Source organism: Schistocerca piceifrons, chromosome 9, assembly GCF_021461385.2.
Source record: "Schistocerca piceifrons isolate TAMUIC-IGC-003096 chromosome 9, iqSchPice1.1, whole genome shotgun sequence".
NCBI lineage: Eukaryota > Metazoa > Arthropoda > Insecta > Orthoptera > Acrididae > Schistocerca > Schistocerca piceifrons.
Window position 1 is genome coordinate 200,637,006 of NC_060146.1, and position 27,598 is coordinate 200,664,603.

Here is a 27,598-nt window from a genome sequence, read left to right on the forward strand (position 1 = left end):
GGACGTTGGCGTCATTTGGACCGCAGCTGCAACACGGCGAACGGAAATCCGAGGCCGCTGTTGGATCACCTGCTGCACTAGCTGCGCGTTGCCCTCTGCGGTTGCCGTACGCGGTCGCCCTACCTTTCCAGCACGTTCATCCGTCACGTTCCCAGTCCGTTGCAATTTTTCAAACAGATCCTTTATTGTATCGCTTTTTGGTCCTTTGGTTACATTAAACCTCCGTTGAAAACTTCGTCTTGTTGCAACAACACTGTGTTCCAGGCGGTGGAATTCCAACACCAGAAAAATTTTCTGTTCTAAGGAATAAACCATGTTGTCTACAGCACACTTGCACGTTGTGAACAGCACACGCTTACAGCAGAAAGACGACGTACAGAATGGCGCACCCACAGACTGCGTTGTCTTCTATATCTTTCACATCACTTGCAGCGCCATCTGTTGTTGAAAATTGTAACTACTGTAATTTCGAAAGTTTGTCCGCCTGAAAATGTACTGTTGTCCCAAGCATATTGCAACAAACGGTGTATTTCTATCGCTGCTCGTTTAGTTTTTATTGCCGTTTCAAATATACTGGTCATTTTTGAAACACCCTGTATGAAAAACATGTTTTGGGGGCGTCTGGGTACTTTTGATCACATCGTGTATATAAGCAATCTGATGCACCAGTCCCAACTTTACTGTCATAGATGTAAGATGCGAAGGAGGTGGTTAGGGGGCGAAGTATGTGAAGATGATGATCATTCATTCGTTTCATAAGCTGTAACCTTCACCACACTGCATCACGTGTTAATGGTAGTACTAAAAATTTAATTTCTGGTACCTTATGTAATCAGTATTACAGTCTTACGAAACAATGATTTAAAAATAATTTAGCTTCGTAACCGAAGCACAATCGAACCGTTTTGTTTGTACCCCTCAGAAAATTTCATTTTGCCCGCCTCGTTGGGAACCACTTCTTTGTTAGGTTGTTGCATCTTCTAAGTGTTCAGCGAAAAACGCATTTTTAGGTTCGCCCTGCCACATCGTTTTCTACGCGATAGTTCCAAATTAAGTTTTTCACGACTTACTTCAATCTCCAAGCTTTTAAATTTGTGGCATTTATCGTGTAACCGATATTTAACGGAATTTTAGTTCTCTTGTGGACGGACTCGCACTTTTCATTGTCCAGGGTCAATTACGACTTTTCACATGAAGCATGTATGTTGTGTAATTCGTCGTTTAATAACGTGTTGGTATATGAACACTTTACTAGACAATAAACGATAACATTTGCGAACAATCTAAGAGGCTGCTCAAATTGTCTCCTAAATCGTTTATGTGGATACGAACAGCACATGATCTAAAACTTTTCCTTCAAAGCGCCGGACGGCACTTCTGTTTCAGTAAATGACTTTTCGTCAATTACTACAAATAGCGACTTTTCTGACAAGAAATCACAAATTCAGCCGCACAGCTAACAGTGAAAAAATATTCCATACGCTTTCATTCTGTTTAGAAGCCGCTTGTGAGGAATGGCACCAAAATTTTTCTGGAAATCCAGATCCTCTGTCGATACCTCTTACTACGTCTTGTGAACAGAGAGAGAGATCTGTTTCACATAGACGACAGTTTCTGAACCTGTCCTGGCTACGACTCAGTAGATAGGTTACTTCGAGGCATCTCGTATTTTTTGAACAAACTATATGTTCCCAAATTTTAATGCAAATCGACTTGATGTGTGTCTGTAGTTTGGAGAATTACTTCTATTTCCCGTTTTGTGTATTGGTGTGACCTGTGGAACTTTCCAATCTAAGTGTGGATCTTTCATCGAGCGAGCAAGTGTAAGTGAGACCCAAAAACGGAGCTATTTGAAAGACTAGCCTTTACTGGGTGACTTAAGACGCCTCGCTCTTCCGAGGGTGTCTACATCTAAGTTCCAAATGTTAACGAAGTTACATAATCAAGAAATAAAATAAAATTTCCCATATCCTTAAAACAGCGGACCCCCTTCTAAACGGTATAAGCACTAGTGAAAAGAAAGATAAATAACGTCACATGACGCTCTTGAGTTCTATTGTGCTGGTGTTTTTACAACTGCGATACATTCTGCAGCTTATCAATTGCAAACAACGTAATATTTTCTGTTTGTAGTCGATTTCAGACCGAAAATTGCCTTTCTTAGGCATGCTACAGTTTGTGATGCTGAAGTTTTGCTTCCTGTTGCTTCAGACGTGTTGCAACATTTATTTCCTTCGTTTTTCTATTTTCAACGGTTAAACACGTATTGTTTTTATTTTCTCACATCATCACATGGCTTATCTCGTCAGCTGACGTGTTATTGTAGCTCTTTCGACTTAAAGCTACTTACATGTACCAAGGGACGATAATTAGGCAGCTTGGGGTTGCCAAATTAAATTGACAAAATTACCAAATATTGCCGGGCGAAAGGATTTGCTGAGTTGAGGGTGAACACAATGAAACACTTCGTGAACATTAAAAATTGCTATTGTATTGCTAGTTACAGCTTTTAACAAATTTTTGTAACCTTCAGTTGTTGGGTACCAATAGTTGTTGAATGTCGCGAACTACAAATAACAACGAATACATAATTCTGCTTTTACCGTATCGACACTCAATTTGTTTCTAGTGTCAGACCATAAATGTTCATGTGACTGATGTCTGCCTACACGCGGGCATTACTGCATGGAACCGCCATTATTCTTTTGATGGCCTTGTATGTTTTGGCTCAGTTCAGAAACGTTTTCCACGAAAACGAGTTCGTGGACGTAGAAGCTTGACTGTAATTGCACCAGATATTTGTTGCCTTGATGTTGCATATCAAACATGTCAGTAACATAAATGGAGTTCTAAAAATAACCGAATCACTCATACATTGGTACCGAACACGAGGCTGAAATACTGAACAGTTCGGTAAAAAACTGAGCACCTGGTAAAATCAAAGAGTTGAGCGCGATCTAAAAGTGTTGTTGACAATTTGGATGTTTCACTCCTGTGTGTACATGTAAATAGCTTTAGGCCGAAATTCGTATAACGCGCACCAGATGTTTTGATGTGATGACAATCAGAAGAGAATAGTAAAAGCCACTGAAGAAAGGCCAGGAAGTGCTGAAAAAGTGTGTGGGGAAAAGCAAAAATAAACGGTAGAACTTCTTTCCAACAAAAGAAGTGCGTAAAAAAAATCAGACACTCGCCTTACTTACCTTCCGTGTACCTGCGAACAATCGCCGTTTTCCCTGCAACAAAAGAGAAGCGGATATTAGACGGTGCTGTGAGGTATTGGGACATTTCCATCCCCCCTCCCTCCCCTTGTGTTTATTAACTTCTACAAGAAGAGGAGAAAAAAATGTTCAGATGTGTGTGAAATCTTATGGGACTTAGCTGCTAAGGTCATCCGTCCCTAAGCTTACACACTACTTAACCTAAATTATCCTGAGGGCAAACACACACACACCCAAGCCCGAGGGAGGACTCGAACCTCCGCCGGGACCAGCCGCACAGTCCATGACTGCAGCGCCTCAGACCGCTCGGCTAACCCCGCGCGGCAGAAGAGTAGATCCAAGGCGGTCAGAATATAGGAACTGAAAAGGTTTTCTGCAGTTCTACAATAGATACGTTTAAACCAACTGTGTAAGAATGTTTTAATGGAGTGCTGAGTCCTCGGCGCGTAATGGTCACACTCCGATGAACGCGTGTGCGCTCTTTGCTAACGCTGTTGCTGTAATGTGTTAAAATGGAGAAAAGAAATTTAGAGAAAATAAGAAGCGATAGAAAGTTTTTGCCATTAACATCACTACTTAAAGGTTGGGACAGGTGACTGCAACCCCCTTTTTTTGTGATATCAATTTCTTGATAATTTTGGCCGTCGCTACATTTTGGCTGATTCTTTCATTAAGAAGTCATGAATATACAGTATCTGATCGAAAGTGTCCCTATGCTAAAGTATGCTGAACTGGCCACTAGATGTCACGAGAGTGGACCCACCAGTATAAAATTGTCCGTACATACTCTATGTGATCAAAAGTATCCGGACACCCCCAAAAACATAGGTTTTTCATATGAGGTGCACTGTGCTGCCACCTACTGCCAGGTAGTCCATATCAGCGATCTCTGTAGTCATTAGACATCGTGAGAGAGCAGTATGGGGCGCTCCGCGGAACTCACAGACTTCGAACGTGGTCAGGTGATTGGGTGTCACTCGTGTCGTACGTCTTTACGCGAGATTCCCACACTCCTAAACATCCATGTGTCCACTATTTCCAATGTGATAGTGAAGTGGAAACGTGAAGGGACACGTACAACACAAAAGCATTCTGTTGACTGACAGAAACCGCCGACAGTTGAAGAGGGTCGTAATGTGTAATAGGCAGGCATCTATGCAGACTATCGCACAGGAATTACAAACTGCAAGTATTATGACAGTTAGGCGGGAGGTGAGAAAGCTTTGATTTCGTGGTCGAGTGGCTGCTTATAAGCCACATATCACGCCGGTAAATGTCAAACGACGGCTCGCTTGGTGTAAGGAGCATAAATATTAGGCGATTGAACAGCGTAAAAACGTTGTGTGGAGTGACGAATCACGGTACACGATGTGGCGATCCGGTAGCAGGGGTGGGTATGGCGAATGCCCGGTGAACGTCATCTGCCAGTGTGTGCAGGGCCAACAGTAAAATTCGGAGGCGGTGGTGTTATGATGTGGTCATGTTTTTCATGGAGAGGGCTTGCACCAACTGTTGTTTTGCATGGCACTATCACAGCACAGACCTACATTGATGTTCTAAGCACCTTATTGCTTCCCACAGTTGGAGAGCAATTCGGGGATGGCGACTGCATCTTTCAACACGATAGAGTACCTGTTCGTAATGTACGGCCTGTGGCGGAGTGGTTACACGACAATAACATCCCTGTAATGGACTGTCCTGCACAGAGCCCTGACCTGAAGCATACAGAACACCTTTGGGATGTTTTGGAACGGCGACTTTGTGCCAGGCCTTTCTGACTGGCATCGGTACCTCTCCTCAGTGCAGTATTACGTGATGAATGGGCCGTCATGCCCCAAGAAACTTTCCGGCACCTGACTGAACGTGTGCCTGAGGGAGTGGAAGCCGTCATCAAGGCCTAGGGTGGGGCAACACCATATTGAATTCCTGCGTTACCAATGGAGGGCGCCACGAACTTCCAAGTCATTTTCAGCGAGGTGACCGGATACTTTTGATCACACAGTGTACGTCACAATCTAGCGTGCCTGCTCCCGCATCTTTCGCCCTGCTGCAAGTTGACTCGCAACGTACCTTCTGCAATATGCTGACGGCGCCGCCTTCCATAGGAATCCATAATCTGAGGTGAACATCTGAGGTGAACTTGTTTACATACTAATCGCGATACGACTGGAGAAAAAAAATGTTCAAATATGTATAACTTTCTAACGGACCAGACCGCTGAGGTAATCGGTCCTTAGACCTACACACTACTCAAACTAACTTAATCTAACTTATGCTAAGAACAACCCATTCCAGTTGGTAGAGCACTTGCCCGCGAAAGGCAAAGGTCCCCAGTTCGAGTCTCGGTCCGGCACACAGTTTTAATCCGCCAGGAAGTTTCATATCAGCGCACACTCCGCTGCAGTGTGAAAATTCTCATTCAGCCTTGTCATTGTTACTGCAAACGAAATCTTAATTGGCAGTTGAGATCGCTTAAAATGAATGGGTAAATCGGTTGCGATCATTGGTACAGGAGGTATGAGAATTACCCTCTCCACCTGCTGGATCTGTGAGAATAGTAGCTCCGAAGACAATATTTCGCACATTTTTAATATGCGAATGGGTAGAATTAAAAAGTTTAGAATGATTCAGATTCTGTAGTACTATTCTGATCATAGATGAGAAACAATTCGTTCAGTGATTTACATGGCGTGTTATCGTAGCTGAAACTGACAGCAAGACAGAAAACTAAACCGCACATTTTCACAGTACAGCATTTCTATTCTCATAGTCGGTCTTCACAGAAAACCTGCACACGTCGCTTAAAAAAAATTGTATATATATATAGTGTGTCAATGTTTATTATTGTATCGTGTAAAAATCTGAAGTAAGTTGGTCAAGAAATATTCGAGATTTTAGTAAAAACTCATATACATTTATGTACCATATCTACTTTAAAAATATGCAGCTAACATCATCGTATCGTGTAAAAATCTGAAGTAAATCGCTCAAGAACATTTAAATGCCAAACTACAAAGTGTCTTTATATATTAGTATAGATATACATGTAATCGGAGAGAACTTACGGATGAGTAACTTAAAATTAGGCAGAGTAGTAAATTTGGATCCGCCTATTAATTTACACGACTTAATGCAGTGAATATAACTCGTGGAGGATATGTGCAGCATTTATATTGTTACAGATTCTGTCACATAAATTTATTAATTACCTAACGGCGTATCGTTTCAGCCAGATTACAGTTACCTCCCCATCTCTGTTTTCCCCTGAAGTTCTTACCTGATCTGACGTGATATCAAATGATGTATAACTGTGAACTTTCATTCTAACTCATCTTCCCAAGCTGTTAAGTAAAAGAACCTGTCTTACATATTTAATCCAATCAACACGTTCACTACATAATTTCAGATATTATGTAGGTGGTTGTACGAGTAGATACGTAGACACCAATAAAATATACAAGAAAGATTTTTCTTTGCATCATTAAATTCCTATGGCATACCAAATAAACGCTCTAGACAAAAACACTTTTAGTTTTGAGGGATTTATTCAATGATACTAATTTTGTATCGTTATCAGCCTGTTTTAAATTCTGGAACAGATCTCAGTACCTCTCTTTTACAATAGATTCCACACGAGACGTTCACGAACTTCGTTATTAATCGTGTGCCTGTGTAGCACTTTACCCGAAATAAATCAGTTGTGCCGTTAGCGTAAAAAGAGTTTAGTTGCAACATAGTTCACAGCCCTCATGAAATGTACGTGTTCGACTTTGACTGTACCATTTAAAGCAGCAGTGCAGAACACCGTTTAGTCCCTTAGGTCAGATAGGCAAAGCGACATTTCACTCTTCTTACGCTCGTAAACCAGCGGCGTTCAAATTATAGCACCCACGCCTGTTCACTTCCACATCTTACATAAGTGGGTTGCTTTAACGAGGCAAACCTTGACTTCAAAGTAAACAGCTTACCTCAGCCTTTCCCTTTACTACTGTTTAATGTGACTACTGCCTGACGATAAATGAAGGAAACTGAGAAGACGGGAGGTGGTAACCAGAGTCATTTAGCTGCGACTTCACAAATACAGGATGACACAGAAAAAGGGGAACATTTCCACAATCCAATAAAACTAGAAGTGATGAAGGAAAGACATTTCATTCATAGTAATTGAAACCTTGCAACTTTGCCATTTACCAAACACTGATGGCATTTATCATTTTTCAAAAATTACGTCCTTTTGATGGCTTCCTCCTGTACGAATACATTCGTGAAATCCGCTGTTGAGATTCCTCATTACCACTGCAACTTCTCAGCTGGGATACTGTGATTGCATTCCGAATTCTCTGTTTTAACTCATCCAGGGTTCTTAGTCGAGTCTTGTAGACTTTGCTCTTGAGGTAGCCCCACAAGAAAGAAATCACAAACGGATAAAACTGACGATATAGGGGGCCAGGGAATGTTGCCGAATCGTGAGATCACACGGTTGCCAAACAATTCTCGCACACATGCCATTGATTGCCGTGCAATGTGTGATGTCGCTCTGTATTGTTCAAACCAGTCTCCTTGAAAGTTTAGAAAGTTGTTCAGTGCAGGGGTAGCGAAAGTTCTCCACGTAACGATCGGCACTCACAGTTATTGTGTTTCCCTGCTCGTTTGCGAGAAAATACGGTCCGATAATCCCAGGTGATGAAACACTACACCATACCATACTGTCATTCTATTAGCGTGTAAAGGACGCTCATGAATGTCATTAGGGTTTGTGTTTGCCCAGAAACGGTAGTTCTGTTTATTCACATTACCTGTGAGGTGAAAATATGCCTCATCTGACATCCACAACTTGTTTAGAAATTCGTCGTCATTGTTTATTTTTGTTATCATTTGTTGACAGAATCCTAATCGTAACCGCTAATCGTTGTCCTTCAATTGTTGCACCATCTATAGTTTGTACGGATGAAATTTTAAATTTTCTGTGAACACACTGCCGGGAAATTCCAACCACTGCTGCTTGCTTACGAATTGAACGCCGTGGGCTCCGTAAGACAGACTCGCGTCTAACATCAATGTTCGCTAAAGAACGCACACTTGTTGGTCGTCCTGTTGGTTTCTTCTTGAGGGCACATCCAGTCTCTTCGAAGTTATTAATCCAACATTTTATCGCTTGTTTCGACGGAACGGCATCATGACGTCCTAAACTATAAAAACGTCAAACTCCCTCAGCGGCGCTACCAAACTATCATTGTTTTTATAAAACTTTTTATGGCTAACGCCAAATTCTGAAGGTGGCAGGGGTAAAATTCAGGGAGGGAAAGGCTATTTGCAATTTGTACAGAAAGCAGATGGCAGTTATAAGAGTCGAGGGACGTGAAAGGAAAGCAGTGGTTGGGAATGGAGTGAGACAGGGTTGTAACCTCTCCCCGATGCTATTCAATCTGTATATTGAGCAAGCAGTAAAGGAAACAAAAGAAGAGTTCGGAGTAGATATTAAAATCCATGGAGAAGAAATAAAAACTTTGAGGTTCGCCGATGACATTGTAATTCTGTAAGAGACGGCAAAGGACTTGGAAGAGCAGTTGAATGGAATGGACAGTGTCTTGAAAGGAGGATATAAGATGAACATCAACAAAAGCAAAACGAGGATAATGGAATGTAGTCAAATTAAGTCGGGTGATGCTGAGGGAATTAGATTAGGAAATGAGACACTTAAAGTAGTAAAGGACTTTTGCTATTTGGGGAGCAAAATAACTGATGATGGTCGAAGTAGAGAGGATATAAAATGTAGACTGGCAATGGCAAGGAAAGCGTTTCTGAAGAAGAGAAATTTGTTAACATCGAGTATAGATTTAAGCGTCAGGAAGTCGTTTCTGAAAGTATTTGTATGGAGTGTAGACATGTATGGAAGTGAAACATGGACGATAAATAGTTTGGACAAGAAGAGAATAGAAGCTTTCGAAATGTGGTGCTACAGAAGAATGCTGAAGATTAGATGGGTAGATCACATAACCAATGATGAGGTATTGAATAGAATTGGGGAGGAGTCTGTGGCACTACTTGAGAAGTAGAAGGTACCGGTTGGTAGGACATGTTCTGAGGCATCAAGGTATCACAAATTTAGCATTGGAGGGAAGCGTGGAGGGTAAAAATCGTAGAGGGAGACCAAGAGATGAATACACTAAGCAGATTCAGAAGGATGTAGGCTGCAGTAGGTACTGCGAGATGATGAAGCTTGCACAGGACAGAGTAGCACGGAGAGCTGCATCAAACCAGTGTCAGGACTGAAGACCACAACAACAACAACGACAACAACAACAACAACATGGCTAACACACGCTGTTGTCCGTTCCAGTGATTCATAATTACTGAAATGGCGGTCCGTTACTCGCTGTCACGAACCCACAGTGCTGCCTCCTGCCCATGGCTGCCACTACTCATTTCAAACATTGGTTCAAATGGCTCTGAGCACTATGCGACTTAACTTCTGAGGTCATCAGTCGCCTAGAACTTAGAACTAATTAAACCTAAGGACATCACACACATCCATGCCCGAGGCAGGATTCGAACCTGCGACCGCAGCGGTCACGCGGTTCCAGACTGAAGCGCCTTTAACCGAACGGCCACACCGGCCGGCTTTCAAACATTCCATTATTTTGTGTCACCCTGTATTTATAAGCTGGCCAAGACAGTTGTATTCTCTGACATTGCCAGGTAAAAGGTTTTTTAGTTTTGCGTTTTGTACCGTGGTAAATCCATCAGACCAAACTTTTGTCTTGGAAAGGTGTTCAGTCCCACAGCCTGACATTCCGAAGCGACATCCGATACCGTTCTTCAAAATGATATGTGAATAGTACAATGTCATCTGCACATGACAGACTGTTAAATGCCTTTCGATTTATTGTAATTCCTTTCTCTTCCCTGTTCAATTTTGGCATTGTCTTTTCCAGGGCAGCAGAGAACATAACATCCGAAATCTTTCGACGCATGAAACTAGGCTGGCAAGCATTTGGACCCTTTAGATCAAACATGATAGTAGAAATGAAATAAATAGTTTATAATCAGCGTATCCTCTCCGTTTTCGCTTACGGTTGAGAGGCCTTGATACTTCATGAACACACAACAGGGAAACTTACAGCTACACAGCGAGGCATGGGAATATCTATGTTGGGACCTAGAGTGTGTCCAGAAAGTAGGGACGAATATTAAAGTGCTATAGATCATACAAAATTCGTTGGATCTTTTTTTTTTTACAAACACATTAAGTAGTTTCGCCCCTTTATGTATGAAAAACTATATGCTCAATATGACCACTGAACCTTGTGGCAACGAGCAATGCATTGAAGTTCTCGATGACTCTTTTACAAAGATCTGGTGGGATACCGTTAATAACCATTTTCATTTCATCCTTCAATTGGTCTCTTGTTTTTGGTTTACTCACGTACACTTTTGATTCCACAAATCCCCACAAGGCGTAAGATCGCATGATCTGGCAGGCCATTCCTGGTTGCCACGTAAAGAGAATTTTTTGAGGAAACTTTTCATTCATCAGAGAAATCGTTTCACGGGATGTGTGACATGTCGCAGCAGTTTGTTGAAACCAAAAATCGTCATTTTCATCAATAAGAGGGGAAAACCAATCAGAAAGCATGTTTCGGCAACGGTCAGCGTTCACAGTTACGGCAGCTCCCTCATTTTCAAAAAAGTATGGGTCAATCACTTATCCTGCCCGGAAAACACACCACACAGTCGTGCATTGTGGATGCATCTCATCTTCCAGTCACTCGCGAATTTTTGATACGCCGAATTCTGCAGTTGTGCTTACAGACGTACCCCCACTGAGGTGGAAATGCGGGTGGGGGGGAGAGAGAGAGGGGGGATAGGGGGAGAGAGAGAAGGGGAGAGAGAGAGAGAGAGAGAGAGAGAGAGAGAGGGGGAGAGAGAGGGGGGGAGAGAGGGGGGGGGGAGAGAGGGGGGGAGAGAGGGGGGGGAGAGAGGGGGGGAGAGAGGGGGGGAGAGAGGGGGGAGAGAGAGGGGGGAGAGAGGGGGGGAGAGAGGGGGGGAGAGAGGGGGGAGAGAGGGGGAGAGGGGGGAGAGGGGGGAGAGAGGGGGGGAGAGGGGGGGAGAGGGGGAGAGAGGGGGGGAGAGGGGGGGAGAGGGGGGGAGAGGGGGGCAGAGAGAGGGGGCAGAGAGAGGGGGGCAGAGAGAGGGGGCAGAGAGGGGGGGAGAGAGGGGGGCAGAGAGGGGGGGAGAGGGGGGGAGAGAGGGGGGAGAGGGGGGGAGAGAGGGGGGAGAGAGGGGGGAGAGAGAGAGGCGGGAGAGAGAGAGGCGGGGAGAGAGAGGGGGGGAGAGAGAGGGGGGGAGAGAGAGGGGGGGAGAGAGAGGGGGGGAGAGAGAGGGGGGAGAGAGAGGGGGGGAGAGAGAGGGGGGAGAGAGAGGGGGGGAGAGGGGGAGAGAGAGAGAGAGAGAGAGAGAGAGAGAGAGAGAGAGAGAGAGACGAACTTACCTGTTTCTCATCTGATAGATACTCATGTTAACTTGTACGTCTACGAAAATACAGTGTTCAAAATAATTGTTGCATATTGCCGAAACTGCAATAGCGAACGATATGATCTAGAAATACATTATTACACTCCTGGAAATGGAAAAAAGAACACATTGACACCGGTGTGTCAGACCCACCATACTTGCTCCGGACACTGCGAGAGGGCTGTACAAGCAATGTTCACACGCACGGCACAGCGGACACACCAGGAACCGCGGTGTTGGCCGTCGAATGGCGCTAGCTGCGCAGCATTTGTGCACCGCCGCCGTCAGTGTCAGCCAGTTTGCCGTGGCATACGGAGCTCCATCGCAGTCTTTAACACTGGTAGCATGCCGCGACAGCGTGGACGTGAACCGTATGTGCAGTTGACGGACTTTGAGCGAGGGCGTATAGTGGGCATGCGGGAGGCCGGGTGGACGTAACGCCGAATTGCTCAACACGTGGGGCGTGAGGTCTCCACAGTACATCGATGTTGTCGCCAGTGGTCGGCGGAAGGTGCACGTGCCCGTCGACCTGGGACCGGACCGCAGCGACGCACGGATGCACGCCAAGACCGTAGGATCCTACGCAGTGCCGTAGGGGACCGCACCGCCACTTCCCAGCAAATTAGGGACACTGTTGCTCCTGGGGTATCGGCGAGGACCATTCGCAACCGTCTCCATGAAGCTGGGCTACGGTCCCGCACACCGTTAGGCCGTCTTCCGCTCACGCCCCAAAATCGTGCAGCCCGCCTCCAGTGGTGTCGCGACAGGCGTGAATGGAGGGACGAATGGAGACGTGTCGTCTTCAGCGATGAGAGTCGCTTCTGCCTTGGTGCCAATGATGGTCGTATGCGTGTTTGGCGCCGTGCAGGTGAGCGCCACAATCAGGACTGCATACGACCGAGGCACACAGGGCCAACACCCGGCATCATGGTCTGGGGAGCGATCTCCTACACTGGCCGTACACCATTGGTGATCGTCGAGGGGACACTGAATAGTGCACGGTACATCCAAACCGTCATCGAACCCATCGTTCTACCATTCCTAGACCGGCAAGGGAACTTGCTGTTCCAACAGGACAATGCACGTTCGCATGTATCCTGTGCCACCCAACGTGCTCTAGAAGGTGTAAGTCAACTACCCTGGCCAGCAAGATCTCCGGATGTGTCCCCCATTGAGCATGTTTGGGACTGGATGAAGCGTCGTCTCACGCGGTCTGCACGTCCAGCACGAACGCTGGTCCAACTGAGGCGCCAGGTGGAAATGACATGGCAAGCCGTTCCACAGGACTACATCCAGCATCTCTACGATCGTCTCCACGGGAGAATAGCAGCCTGCATTGCTGCGAAAGGTGGATATACACTGTACTAGTGCCGACATTGTGCATGCTCTGTTGCCTGTGTTTATGTGCCTGTGGTTCTGTCAGTGTGATCATGTGATGTATCTGACCCCAGGAATGTGTCAATAAAGTTTCCCCTTCCTGGGACAATGAATTCACGGTGTTCTTATTTCAATTTCCAGGAGTGTATATCAGTACGTTGGTTTGTTTGTAACGTAATTCCAGCGGAAAGAGTCCATGTTTCTACCGTGAGGGGCCAGTTGCACAGTGTATGGCAACTTTGACTTCTGTGAGCACTGCAGTACTTGGGCTGTGTCTTTAGAAGAGTTGTGTTAACTTCAGGATGGTTCGGACAACAATGAGGTACGATCAGAGGCGCCATATGGTCACCCAACGGGACAGCGAATGAGTCAGCGGACGTTGCAGCGAAAGTCGCTGACAGTCAATTTGATGTCTCTAGAAAGGAACAAGTTTGTGGGGACAGGATCAGTAGAGGGTCGTCGCAGAAGTGACCATGGGAAAAGAATGAGGTTTTTATTTTTTCATCGTATGGCTAGGGCCCCCCGTCGGGCAGACCGTTCGCCGGGTGCCGGCGATTCAATTTGACGTCACTTGGGCGACCTGCAGTCGATGAAGATGATAGGATGATGATGATGACAGCACGACACCCAGTCCCTGAGCGGAGAAAATCTCCGACCCAGCCGGGAATCGAACCAGGGCCCAGAGGATTGACAATCCGTCACGCTGACCATTCAGCTACCGGGGGCGGACAAGAGGTGTCCAGGACCGATATCTGCGTATAACAGCACGCAGAAACCGTCAGCAAAATGCTACACGTCTACAGCGAGTTCCAAACAGTTACACGCTTGCAGGTGTCAAACGATACCAATTAGTTCATGAGCAGGGATTAACTGCTAGAAGATCTCCACTCCGCTAAATCGGGTTCGGTGAGGGGTCGTGTCGCTGGACATGGAACTATTCGTTGTTGTGGACTGGGCAGCAGTGGGAGACAACTTTCTTTTCTGATTAGATCAGTATCAGTCTCCACCCAGACAATACCGATATTCGAGTGTGGCGGCAACGAGTACAACGTTTCCACAGTAACTGTATCGTAGACCGCCAGCCTTCCGCAGTTCAGTCAAATTTTGTAGTGGAATCGTGTATAGCCGCAAGATAAATCTTGTGCCAATGCAGGGGACGATGGCTGGAGTGAAGTATCGGGACGACATCCTCGCACACAATGTGCCTCCATTTGGTGAGCATACTGGAGGGGGATTCACGCTAATGGACGAGAATTCACGTCCCTATCGCCACAACCCAGTGAACACCTTTCCAGCGGAGGACAGAATCTGTCAAATGGAATGGTATCTGTTTTCTCCAGATCTCAACTGCATTGCGAATGCATAGACCACACTAAAGGGAGCGGTTTGCAATCGTCCTCTTCCACCCGAGACCTTGCGCGGTCCCTGTGGACTGCAGCAATATACCGTATGTCGACAACTTGCTAAGGGGTATGTTAACTGCCTTCGTAAGTGTGTCCAGCAACAAGGAGGGCAAACTGGTTCATGAACAATGCATTATGCAAAATGACAGTGAGAAAAAACTTTAGTGTTGCAGTGGACTCTTTTGTAAGGTCTTTTTAGTTTTTTTTTTCGTTCCCTTCTATCAAGCGGAAATGTGTCTGTCGTTCTTATTTTTGTTCTTTTAATGAATTTACCCAACAGAACCAAATTAGTTTTGTTTCCTATTATGTACAGTATTAACAACAAAGCATTATACAACATTTTGGGTATAGTAAAAAGCGATCAAGAAGAAACATTATGCACTGAAGAGCCAAAGAAACTGGTACACCTGCCTATATCGTGTAGAGCCCCCGCGAGCAAGCAGAAGTGCAGCTACACGACGGGGCGTGGACTCGACTACTGTCTAAAGTAGTACTGGAGAGAACTGACACCATGAATCCTGCTAGTGCTGTCCATAAATCCTCAAGAGTACGAGGGGCGTGAGCATCTCTTCTGAACAGCAAGTTGCATAGCAACCCTGAAATGTTCATATCTGGGGAGTTTGGTGGCCAGGGGAAGTGTTTAAGCTCAGAAATTCTTCGTGGAGCCACCCTGTAGCAATTCTGGGTGTGTGTGATGTCGCACTGTCCTGTTGGAATTGCCCATGTCCGTCGGAATGCACAATGGACATGAATGGAAGCATGTGATCAGACAGGATGCTTACATACGTGTCACCTGTCAGAGTCGTATCTAGACGTATCAGGGGTCCCATATCACTCCAACTGCACGCGCCTCACACCGTTACAGAGTTTCACCAACTTGAACAGTCATCTGATGACATACGGGGTCCATGGATAAATGAGGTTGTTTCCATACCTGTACACGTCCATCCGCTCGATACAATTTGAAACGAGAATCGTCCGTCCACGCAACATGTTTTTAGGCCATCAACAACATAATGCCGGTGTTGACGGACCCCGGCGAGGCGTAAAGCTTTGTGTCGTGCAGTCATCAAGGGTATAGGAGTGGGCGTTCGGCTCCGAAAGCCCGTATCGATGATGTTTCGTTGAATTATTCGCACGCTGATACTTGTTGATGGCCCAGGATTGAAATCTGCAGCAATTTGCGGAAGGGATGCACTTCCGTCACGTTGAACGAGTCTCTTCAGTCGTCGTTGGTCCCGATCTTGCAGGCTCTTTCTCCGCCCGCAGCAATGTTGAAGATCTGACGTTTTACCGCATTCGTGATATTCACAGTAGGCTCGTGAAATAGTCGTACGGGAAAATCGGCACCTCATCGCCGACTATAACACCACATTCAAACGCACCCAAATCGTGATAACTTGCCATTCTAGTAGCAGTACCCGATCTAACAACTGCGCCAGACACTTGTTGTCTTATATAGGCATTGGCGATTGCAGCGCCGTGTTCTGTCTGTTTACATATCTCTGTATTTGAATACGCATGTCTATACCAGCTTTTTTGGCGCTTCATTGTACTAACTTAGAGTCACAATGATGCCAGATACAGTTTAAGGTATTGCGCCTCATGTTCCACGGTTGGGCATGATGAATTATCTCTTAGACGCGTGAACGAAATGAACAAGTGTGTTTCCGTTTGCTTTATAGCTATGCAGCGACGGTGTGAACTGATGAAGAGGGGAGGGAGAGCATCTGGAGGCCTGTGGTTGTCAATGGTTGCGGCTGGTGGTCGTTTCTCTCGGTCTGTGGTTATCGGCGGAGCGCGTGACGGCGCGAAACAGTTCACGTTTGCCAAGGCCTCAACGCAACGCTTGACAGCTTCCCACGGCCTGCCGTCTAGGTCCGCAAGAACTGCGGGCTACAGCCTTCGGAAACAGCCACCCACCTCTCGTAGTCACCCAGCGCTCCACACTAAGTTCACATAAGTCTTGGGATACCTATTAATATCGTGTCGGACCTCCTTTCGCCCGACGTAATGCACCAACTCTACGTGTCATCGACTCAAGTCGTTGGAGATCCCACGCAGGAATAATGAGCCATGCTGCCTCTATAGCCGTCCATAATTGCGATTTTTTTTTTTTTTTTTTTGGTGGGGTTTAAGGGCGCTCAACTACTGAGGTCATTAGCGCCCAGTCACAGTTGTTAGAGCACATGGAATCTAGTAAAACTCAAGGGGACAGGGGGGGGGGGGGGGACACCAGAAAGTCCTGACAAAGATGCAGATCAAATAAGTAAAAAAGTTAGATGTCTTTGGACAAGCCAGTCAAGGTTATAAAACGCATAACACGAGCAGCTGGTCGAGCGTCATCAGCTAAAATATCCGGTAAGGTAGATGGCAGGGACAGGACAACACGAGATTGACTAAAGCGGGGACACGACAATAAAACATGGCGCACTGTTAATGCTTGACCACAAGGGCACTGCGGGGCTGGGTCACCGGAGAGCAGGTAGCGGTGGCTAAACCGGCAATGCCCAATCCGCAACCTGGTCAGAAGGACCTCTTCTCGCCGAGATGGTCGGGAGGAGGTTGTCCAAGCAGTTGGGAGCGGTTTTACTGCCCGGAGCTTGTTTCCTTGGAGGGATGACCAAGCATCCCACCACAACGACACAAGCCTCTTACAAACAACCCCATGAACGTCAGATGACGGGACACAATGGGAGGCTGGCCGAGGCAGGAGGACTGCAGCCTTGGCAGCAGCAGCAGCAGCCTCATTCCCAGGCACTCCTACATGTCCGGGAAACCACAGAAAGCTGACAGGAGAACCATTATCAGCGAAAGAATGGAGGGACTGCTGGATCTGTTGCACCAAGGGATGGACCGGATAGGGAGCTCCAAGTCTCTGAAGAGCACTGAGTGAGTCAGAGCAGAGTACATACGATGAATGGCGGTGGCGGCGGGCATACTGAACGGCCTGATGGAGAGCAAAAAGCTCGGCCGTAAAGCTGGAACATTGGTCGAGGAGCCGGTATTTATAGGTGGCGGCCCCGACGACAAAGGCACAGCCGACACCATCGTCAGTTTTGGAGCCATCGGTGTAAATAAAGGTGTGACCGGCAAGTCGAGCACGAAGTTCGACAAACCGTGAGCAATACACTGCAGCCGGAGTACCCTCCGTCGGGAGTGAGCTGAGGTCGAGATAAATATGAACCGGAGCCTGGAGCCAAGGTGGTGTCGGGCTCTCACCCTCTCTGAAGGTGGTAGGGAGGGCAAAATCCAATTGTCGAAGCAGGCGACGGAAGCGGACTCCGGGGGGCAGCAGGGCAGACACATACAACCCAATTGCGAATGTGTTGCCGATGCAGGATTTTGTGCACGGGTTGACATCTCGATTATGTCCCATATATGTTCGTGAGATTCATGTCGCCCAATTTGGGTGGCCAAATCATTCGCTGTAATTGTCCAGAATGTTCTTCAAACCAATAGTGAACAATTTTGGTCCGGTGACATGGCGCATTGTCATCAATAAATATTCCGTTGTTGTTTGGGAACGAAGTGCGTGAATGGCTTCAATTGGTCTCCAAGTAACCGGACACAACCATTTCCGGTCAATGCTTGGTTCAGTTGGACCAGAGGACCCAGTCCATTCCATGTAAACACGGCCCACACTATTGTGGAGCCACCGTCAGCTTGCACAGTGTCTTGTTTACAGCTTGGATTCTTCGCTTTGTGGGATCTGCACCCTTCCGCCAATTGCTGCAGCTTTCAATGCTGGGCCATGAACAAGAGTCAGCGTGCGAATAATTCAACGAATCATCGATATGGGCTTTCGGAGCCGAAGGCCCACTCGTGTACCCTTGATGACTGCACGACACAAAGGTTTACGCCTCGCCTGGGTCCGTCAACACCGGCATTGTACTTTGTGATTGACTGAAAAGGTGTTGCGTGGGCGGACGATTCTCGATTCAAATTGTATCGAGCAGAAGGTCGTGTACGGGTGTGGAGACAACCTCACGAATCCAAGGACCCTGCATGTCATCAGATGACTGTTCAAGCTGGTAGAGGCTCTGTAATGGTGTGGGTCGCGTGCAGGTGGAGTGATGTGGGACCCCTGACACGTCAATATACGACTCTGACAGGTAAGACGTACGTAAGCATCCTGTATGATCACCTGCATCCATCCACGTCCATTATGCATTCCGACAGACTTGGGCAACTCGATCAGGACAGTGCGACATCCCACACATCCAGAATTGCTACAGCGTGGCTCCAGGAAGAATCTTCTGAGTTTAAACACTTCCGCTGGCCACACATGAACATTAGTGACCATATCTGGGATGCCTTGCAACGTGCTCTTCAGAAGAGCTGCTACCAAGTGAAATGGGGATGCATGTGATGACGCCACGGTTTTCCTGCCGCCTAGGGTCCAACCGATATGGTCACGGGCCCAATGGAGGGGCTGCAGGCGATGTTGCACTGTTAGCAAAAGCACTCGCCTCGTTGGCATGCAGCCATAGTCCATCAACACCAGATTTCGCCGCGCTATCCTAACCGAAACGTTCATCGTACATTAAATAACTAGAAACCCGCCTCGATTGCGAAAAAGGCATTTAGTGTTAACCTAGGTTTCGGCGTAGATAACTACACCATCTTCAGAACAATAAAACCCACAAGTGCCTAAGAAGACCTTTGTCAATGATTAAAAGAACACCATAGCTATACATTTATAGGGAAAAAAAGGGGAAAAAACAAACAGTACATATGTACAAAGTCTAAACCACTACTTAATGGTGTAACCTGCACCTCACACCGGCCTATCTGATGCGCTGCGATGTTGAAGGTTCTTACGTTCATCGTACATCCCAGAATGATTTCCAAGGTTATTCCACGCAGTGTTGCTTGTCTGTTAGCACTGACAAGTCTAAGAAGAAACCGCTGCAATAGGTCGTCAAGTGGCTGCGTTGTCCTTGGTGAGAGGTGATGCCTGAAATGTGGTATTCTCGGCACACTCTTGTCAGTGTGGATCTCGGAATATTGGATTCCCTGACGATTTCCGAAATGGAATGTCCAATGCACCTAGCTCCAACTACCATCCCGCGTTCAAAGTGTGTTAATTCCTATTGTGTGGCCATAATCACGTCGGAAACCTTTTCACATGAATCACCTGAGTACAAATGACAGCCCCGATGTCACCTCAGTGCATATGTGACATATTTAATAATCTAGTAGTGAACAGTTGTGGCTCAGTGACACGGCACTGTTGTTTGAGAACATGAAGTCTATGTTGTCGTGGTCTTCAGTCCTGAGACAGGTTTGATGCAGCTCTCCATGGTACTCTATCCTGTGCAAGGTGCTTCATCTCCGAGTACCTACTACAACCTACATCCTTCTCAATCTGCTTAGTGTATTCATCTCTTGGTCTCCCTCTACGATTTTTACCCTCCACGCTGCTTTCCAATAATAAACTGCTGATCCCTTGATGCTTCACAATGTGTCCTACCAACCGATCCCTTCTTCTAGTCAAGTTGTGCCACAAACTCCTTTACTCCCCAATTCTATAGAATACCTCCTCATTAGTTATGTGATCTACACATCTAATCTTCAGCATTCTTCTGTAGCACCACATTTCTAAAACTTCTATTCTCTTCTAGTCTAAACTATTTATAGTCCATGTTTCACTTCCATACATGGCTTCACTCCATACAAATACTTTCAGAAACGACTTCCTGACACTTAAATCTATACTCGATGTTAACAAATTTCTCTTCTTCAGAAACGCTTTCCTTGCCATTGCCAGTCTACATTTTATATCCCCTCTACTTCGACCATCATCAGTTATTTTGCTCCCCAAATAGCAAAACTCCTTTACTACTTTAAGTGTCTCATTTCCTAATCTAATTCCCTCAGTATCACCCGACTTAATTCGACTACATTCCATTATCCTTGTTTTGCTTTTGTTGGTGTTCATCTTATATCCTCATTTCAAGACACTGTCCATTCCGTTCAACTGGTCTTCCAAGTCCTTTGCTGTCTCTGACAGAATTACAATATCATCGGCGAACCTCAAAGTTTTTATTTATTCTCCATGGATTTTAATACCTACTCCGAATTTTTCTTTTGTTTCCTTTACTGCTTGCTCAATACACAGATTCAATAACATCGGGGAGAGGCTACAACCCTACCTCACTCCCTTCCCAACCAGTGCTTCCCATTCATGCCCCTCCACTCTTATAACTGCCATCTGGTTTCTGTATAAATTGTAAATAGTCTTTCGCTCCCTGTAGTTTACCCCTGCCGCCTTCATAATTTCAAAGAGAGTATTCCAGTCAACATTGTCACAAGCTTTCTCTAAGTCTACAAATGCTAGAAACGTAGGTTTGCCTTTCCTTTATCTTCTAAGATAAGTCGTAGGGTCAGTACTGCAGTCTATGAGTGGCTGCAAATGGTCTCTAAGTAGCCAAACGTAACGTTTTCCTGTCAGTGATTTGTTCAGTTGGCCATAAACCCCCCACCCCATCCCAAGTAAACATAGCCTACACCATTATGAAGCCACCACCAGCTTGCGCAGTGTCTTATTGACAAATCGGGTCCATGGCTTTCTGTCGTCAGCGCCACACTCGAATGCTACCATCAGCTCTTACCGACTGCAATCGGGATACATCTGACCAGGCCACGGTTTTCCAATCGTCTACGGTCCATCCGTTATGTTGACGAGCCCAAGAGAGGGATTGCACACGATATCGTGCTTTTAGCAAAGGCACTCGCATCGATCGTTTGCTGCCATAGCCCATTAACGCCAGATTTTGTCGCACATGGACAAGTGCGCCATACGTCCCACATTGGTTTCTGCGGCTATTTCACGCAGTGTTGCCTGTCTGTTAGCACTGACAACTTTACGCAAACGCCGCTGCTCTCGGTTGTTAAGTGAAGGCCGTCGGCCACTGCAGTGTTCTTGGTGAGAGGTAATCCCTGAAATTCTCTATTCTCGGCACGCTCTTGACACTGTGGACCGCGTAATACTGAATTCCCTGACGATTTCCGAAATGGAATGCAGCATGCATCTAGCTTCAACTACTGTTCCGCTTTCAAAGTCTGTCAACTCCCGTCGTGCGGCCGTAATCACGTCGGAAACCTTTTCCCATGAGTCATTTGAGTACAAGTGACAGCTGTGCTAATGCACTGCCCTTCTATGCCTTATGTACGCGATACTACAGTCATCTGTGTATCCCGTAACTTTTGCCACTTCTGTGGACATCAGTTAACAAATACAACGACTGGGCTCTGTCAAACATAGATCAAATTTAATACTGTAAATATATTTTGCATTCGTAACCCAAAGGAGTAGTGGTCTATTAGACCTATACAAATAACAATGAACTCTAGAACGTCTGCCTTACTGTACAAGTAGAATCGTTGTTTTGCTTAACTCTAAGTTACGATGCTTTATTTAACTTAATAATGAAATACGTATCAGTATGTGCTCTTTCGGGAATAGTAATAAAAAACTTTCACAGTTTATTATGTGTGTAAATTCAACGTGACAATGATAAATATTTGCACCAATGCATTAGGAGCACGAAATCTGTGCTGAGAAAGTTTAAACAAATCAGCAGCATAATGAGATTTTCACTCTGCAGGGGGTGTGCGGTGATATCAAACTTCCTGGCAGATTAAGACTGTAGCAGACCTAGACTCGAACTCGGGACCTTTGCCTTTCGCGGGCAAGTGCTCTACCGTATGAGCTACCCAAGCAAGACTCACGCCCCGTCCTCACAGCTTTACTTCTTCCAGTACCTCGTCTCCTACCTTCCAAACTTTACAGAAGCTCTCCTGCGAAACTTGCAGAACTAGCACTCCTGAAAGAAAGGATACTGCGGAGACATGGCTTAGCCACAGCCTGGGGGATGTTTCCAGAATGATATTTTCACTCTGCAGCGAAGTGTGCACTGATACAAAACTTCCTGGCAGATTAAAACTGTGTGCCGGACCGAGACTCGAACTCGGGACCTACCTTGGAAGGTAGGAGACTAGGTACTGGAAGAAGTAAAGCTGTGAGGACGTGGCGTGAGTCGTGCTTGGGTAGCTCAGATGGTAGAGCACTTGCCGTCAAAAGGCAAAGGTCCCGAGTTCGAGTCTTGGTCTGGCACACAGTTTTAATCTGCCAGGAAGTTTCAAATCAGCAGCATGACTGGCATTGTCAACATGACTTCAGGAGGGTGATATTTCCCAAGAGACTGGGGACCACAACCAACTTCATACCACGCATATAAATCCATATTTGCAGCCAATTAGCATCAGAGCCAGCTCCGTGACTTTGAGGAAATGTTTCTTCAAATACAGCCGAATATTCTGCCCCATTTGCTGCATCTGTAGTAGAAGTTTCGCCCATTGGTTCACCTGGCACTGTTTCACCCAGACCAACATCAATTACTGTAGTAGTGTTTGAAACAGTAAGCAATAGTAGCTACGTCATCTGCATCAGAGGATCTTGCAAATTCTGAATCTTCTGCGTGCTCTCCCGTAACCTCTTCCCAGCAGAACATCTGCTAGCAGACTATGCCACACATCCACGAAGTCATTCTTACATATGTAAAAGAAATATTCACGAGTGTCAGTATGATACCTCTAACTACACAGGTTATTCCGAAACTCCCATTACAAACTTCTAGAACGTGTGGAGGGGAGTGAGTGTATATTATTTTGCGTTGGGAACAATGTCTGGAAACGTACCGCTTCTGTGTTGCAACATTTTGGAAACATGGTGGTAACGGGACTACTTTTACAAATAACTGGTTAGGCATGACCCAGTACATCACTTGTTTTACAGTCCCACTCATTAATAGCCAAAGAAATTCCTCGTGCACTCGTTTAAGGGTTGTCTTCAACGTGATGCAGCACACCCTCTTCCAACTGTGCGGCGTCTCCTTGGAATACCACAATCACGCCAGCTGACGTGAAGGTACTCCTTTCTCGAAACCGTCGCGTAATTATTGCGAAAAGGGTACGCGATGGAGTCGGACGTTGTGGAGAACGAACTCGATAAAGGCGACGAGCAGCCATACCGTTACCGTGAGCTTCGCCATTCAGAAGGATCATGTCGGTGTATTCTGCAAACGTGTACTCAACCACGTTGGTCTGATACTCTCAGACAGGTGGCTGAGGCGGAACTAGGTCAGAGAGGTAGGTTGTTTGTTTGTTGTGTTTGTTTAAAAGAGGGGGGGGGGGGAAGGGAGCAAACTTCGAGGTCATCGGTCCCTTGTTCCTGGTAAAATAATTACACAACGGAAAGAAGAAAAGAGGACACAGCACAATAACAAGAGAAAAGAAGAACCAGAAGAACGACAGAAGGACAACCAACACTACTATGGACAAAAACAGGGCCGGCCTGGTTGGCCGAGCGGTTCTAGGCGCTAAAGTCTGGAACCGCGCGACCGCTACGGTCGCAGGTTCGAAGCCTGTGTCTCATGGTCGGCCAACCACGGTCATCTGAACTCTTGTTTTTCCTGCCTCGGATATGTGTGACGTCCTCAGGTTAGTTAGGCTTAAGTAGTTCTAAGTTCTAGGGGACTGATGACCACAGCAGTTAAGTCCCATAGTGCTCAGAGCCATTTGAACCATTTGAACAAAAACAGGAAAAGAAAACCATATAGAAATGGTTCAAATGGCTCTAAGCACTATGGGACTTAACATCTGAGGTCATCAGACCCCTAGACATAGAACTACTTAAGCCTAACTAACCTGAGGACATCACACACATCCATGACCGAGGCATGAAAAACAAGAGTGCAGATGACCGTGGTTGGCCGACCACGAGACACATTAAAACATCCACCCTAAAAGCATTAGAGTGGAGAACACAAAGGAACAAACAACATGCGCAAAAACTTATATAGAATGATAAAACCCACCGTCGCATATAAAACTGAAAACTAAATTAGCCGATGAGGCGTTGTCAGCTAAAATTAATGACAACGAGTCCGGTAACTGAAGAGTCCGTCGCAGGGCAGGTCACCAAGATATGGGCCACTGTCAGCCGGGGCCCGCACCTACACTGAGGTGGGTCATCATGGCGCAGGAGGTAGCCGTGTATCACCCAAGCGTGGCCAATGCGGATCCGTCAGAGAACCACAGAGTCCCTGCGAGAGACCGGCATGGAGGACTGCCACACATTCGTAGTCTCCTTAATGGCACCCAGTTTGTGATGCGTGCTGAGGTTACGCCATTTCGTCTCCCAAAGCCGCGAAACCTTCCGGCGTAGTAGTGAAAACAGGTTAGTTGCAGAGAAGCCACCCTCCATAAGCGGTTTCCGCGTAGCCTGTCGTCAAGTTCGTTGCCTGGGATTCCTACGTGACCTGGGGTCCAGAGAAACAACACTGAACGACCGGACCGTTCCAGGGCACAGAGGGACTCCTGGATGGTCGCTATCAAAGGATGACGAGGTAGCACTGGTCGAGAGCTTGTAGGCTGCTCGAGGAGTCAGTGCACAGAAGAACCGTCTCTCCAGGGCGTGAACGGATGTGCTCAAGAGCACGAGATATAGCCACCAGCTGGGCAGTGAAGACACTGAAGCCATCTGCCAAGGAATGCTGTTCAATATGTCGTCCATGGACAAACGCGAAGCCGATGTGAGCATCAGCCATCGGTGTAAACCACTTCATGGCCTCTATACTAGTCAAGAATCGAGAGGAAGTGACAGCGGAGAGCCGCGGGGTGAACTGAGTCCTTAGGGCCATCTGAAAGGTCCAGGCGAAGCCGTGGCCCAGGTGTACACCATGGAGGTGTACGTGAATGGACCTCAAGTATAAGTGGTAAAGGCAAGGACTCCAGTTCAGGGAAGGGCAATTGGAAGCCCAGACCTGGGCTGCCGATACGGGAGATGAGCCGCCGTGGGTGGGGCAGTGGTTGGCACACTGGACTCTCATTCTGGAGGACGACGGTTCAATCTCGCGTCCGGCCATCCTGATTTAGGTTTTTCGTGATTTTTTTAAATCGCTTCAGGCAAATGCCGTGATGGTTCCTTTGAAAGGACACTGCCTTTTCCACTGTTCCCTAATCCCGTGAGAGCGATGACCTCACTGTTCGACCCCAACCGACCATCCACCCACTCTCCCACCCATCATACGGTGTGTGCCTGCAAAGATTTCCCCACGTTTAACGCTGAATTTAATGTAGACGCGTTGCTCCTCTAACTCTGCCATCTCGAAATTCGCAAACTGTGTGACACGACATTCTACTCAATACTGCACTGAACAATGACTAACAGACATACAACAATGAAACTTCCGGCAGTTACACATTAAACTCAGTGCACGGATGCCAAGTGCATTTCGCTCCAACACCCCATTGGTGGGGAATTACGAATGTTCCGGAATTTTTTGAGCAGACCTCGTGCATGGAAAGAGTCGGATAATTTCAGGTAGTTTTCTGTGGTGGGCGAAAAGTGTCTCATGTTAATCAGAACGATGAAGCAACAACGGCTTTCATTGTTTATATGGTTGCTTTCATGTATCAAGTAGCATGTGCTCGTGCTGTTTGAAATCCTTATTTTTAATTGGTAACAATGCTATGTGAATATGGCCGCACGGCGGCAATTAACAGATTTTGAGTGCGGAATGGTAGATGGAGCTAGACGCGTGGAATATTCCATTTCGGAAATCGTTAGCAAATTAAATATTCCACGAGATGCAGTGTCAAGAGTGTGCCGAGAACACCAGACTACAGGCATTACCTCTGACCACGGGCAACGCAGTGGCCGACGGCCTTCACTTAACGACCGACAGCAGCGTTTGTGTAGACTGGTCAGTCATAACCGACGAAAGTGCGCGTCATTTACGACGGCGGCCGAGTTTAGGTTCGTTCTGCGCATCTGACATCACAAAACGCAGTCAGCCAACGAACAGAGAATGACGTTGCCAGAGCTCCACTACAGTGCAGAGCACGGACAAGCGTGTTCAGTTTTAGAAACGTTCAGCCATAAATAAAGTAACTGGACAAAAGCAGTGTCTTGATAGCAGACTTGTATAAAAGAAAGTTTGGAAAAAGCATTCTTTATACCAACTGTTTCATATTCTATTAATTAATTAAACCAAACAAGCAATAAGCCTCCTAATTCAGGCGATAGCAAGGAAATTCATTCTCACTAACCGCTTTTTCGCAATAAAGAACAGTGGTAATTGTTTATTTCCTATTGTACTTAGACGAAACGTGAGTAATTCATAGACATACCAACAGTGTTTGTCGTTAGTTTGCTTGCTTCTTTAAAGTACTCCAGGAACTCTATTAAATGACAAGCTGTGTTAGCGTAATGGTTAAGGTGTTTGGCTACTATGCAAACGATTCTGGGTTCAGTTCTTGTTAGATGCTTAATATTTTCTTTATTTAAAAACATCGAAGTGTCTTACTTCACGAATTTTATTCGTTTGACTGTAATTTTTTGAAATTTCTAGTGCCAACTAAAATCGACCACACGGAAAGTATACACTGTGGACTATTACCTCTGCAAACTCTTCAAAATTTCGTGCAATGGTTTACTACATTTAATGCTGCACAATAACTGCGTTGAACATCGAAACAAAATTAAGTCATTTTGGGGGGGAAGGTATCAGTCAAGAAGATGTGTAAAAATCAAATTTTTGGGCCAAATAGTTTTTGTGAAATCGAATGATAAGTGTGTCAATGCAGTCGAAACACCATGTGTCTGCACAGGCGAGCAGTGCAGTGATGACAAAATCGCGCACATCGCGGAATGCGGGGAGCACGTCTCTGTAGCAGCGAAAGGGTTAATGCGGCCGTGGTGGCTTTACTTCATAAACTGCGCGCTCCCCCCTGAACTTAAGTTTGCGAACTATACTATACTATGGCGTTGCTTCTCTTGGCGCGTGCAAATGGCAACGCAGCAATCTCCCGCGTCTGGGCGGGCATGCGCGAGCCGCCAAGATAAAAAAATTGAACCATAGGAACTGCGTGAAATAACTGATGTGGGATGTATGAAGAGCGTATACATTATGACAGTGCGGCGAAATCTGGTGTTAATGGGCTATGGCAGCGGACGTCCGACGCGAGTGCCTTTGCCGAGAGCTCGACATCGCCTGCAGCGCTTTCCCTGGG

At 46.3% G+C, this 27,598-nt stretch overlaps 1 protein-coding gene across 1 annotated transcript in view; it reads right to left on the minus strand.

Annotated features, from left to right (window-relative positions):
- Positions 1-27,598, minus strand: part of LOC124716855 (ras-related protein Rab-32-like) — a 355,100-nt gene that overhangs the window by 94,421 nt on the left and 233,081 nt on the right. Inside the window, exon 2 of the mRNA XM_047243407.1 lies at positions 3,204-3,236. Within this exon, the coding sequence (XP_047099363.1) occupies positions 3,204-3,236 (33 nt within the window). The remainder of the gene's footprint in view (positions 1-3,203; positions 3,237-27,598) is intronic.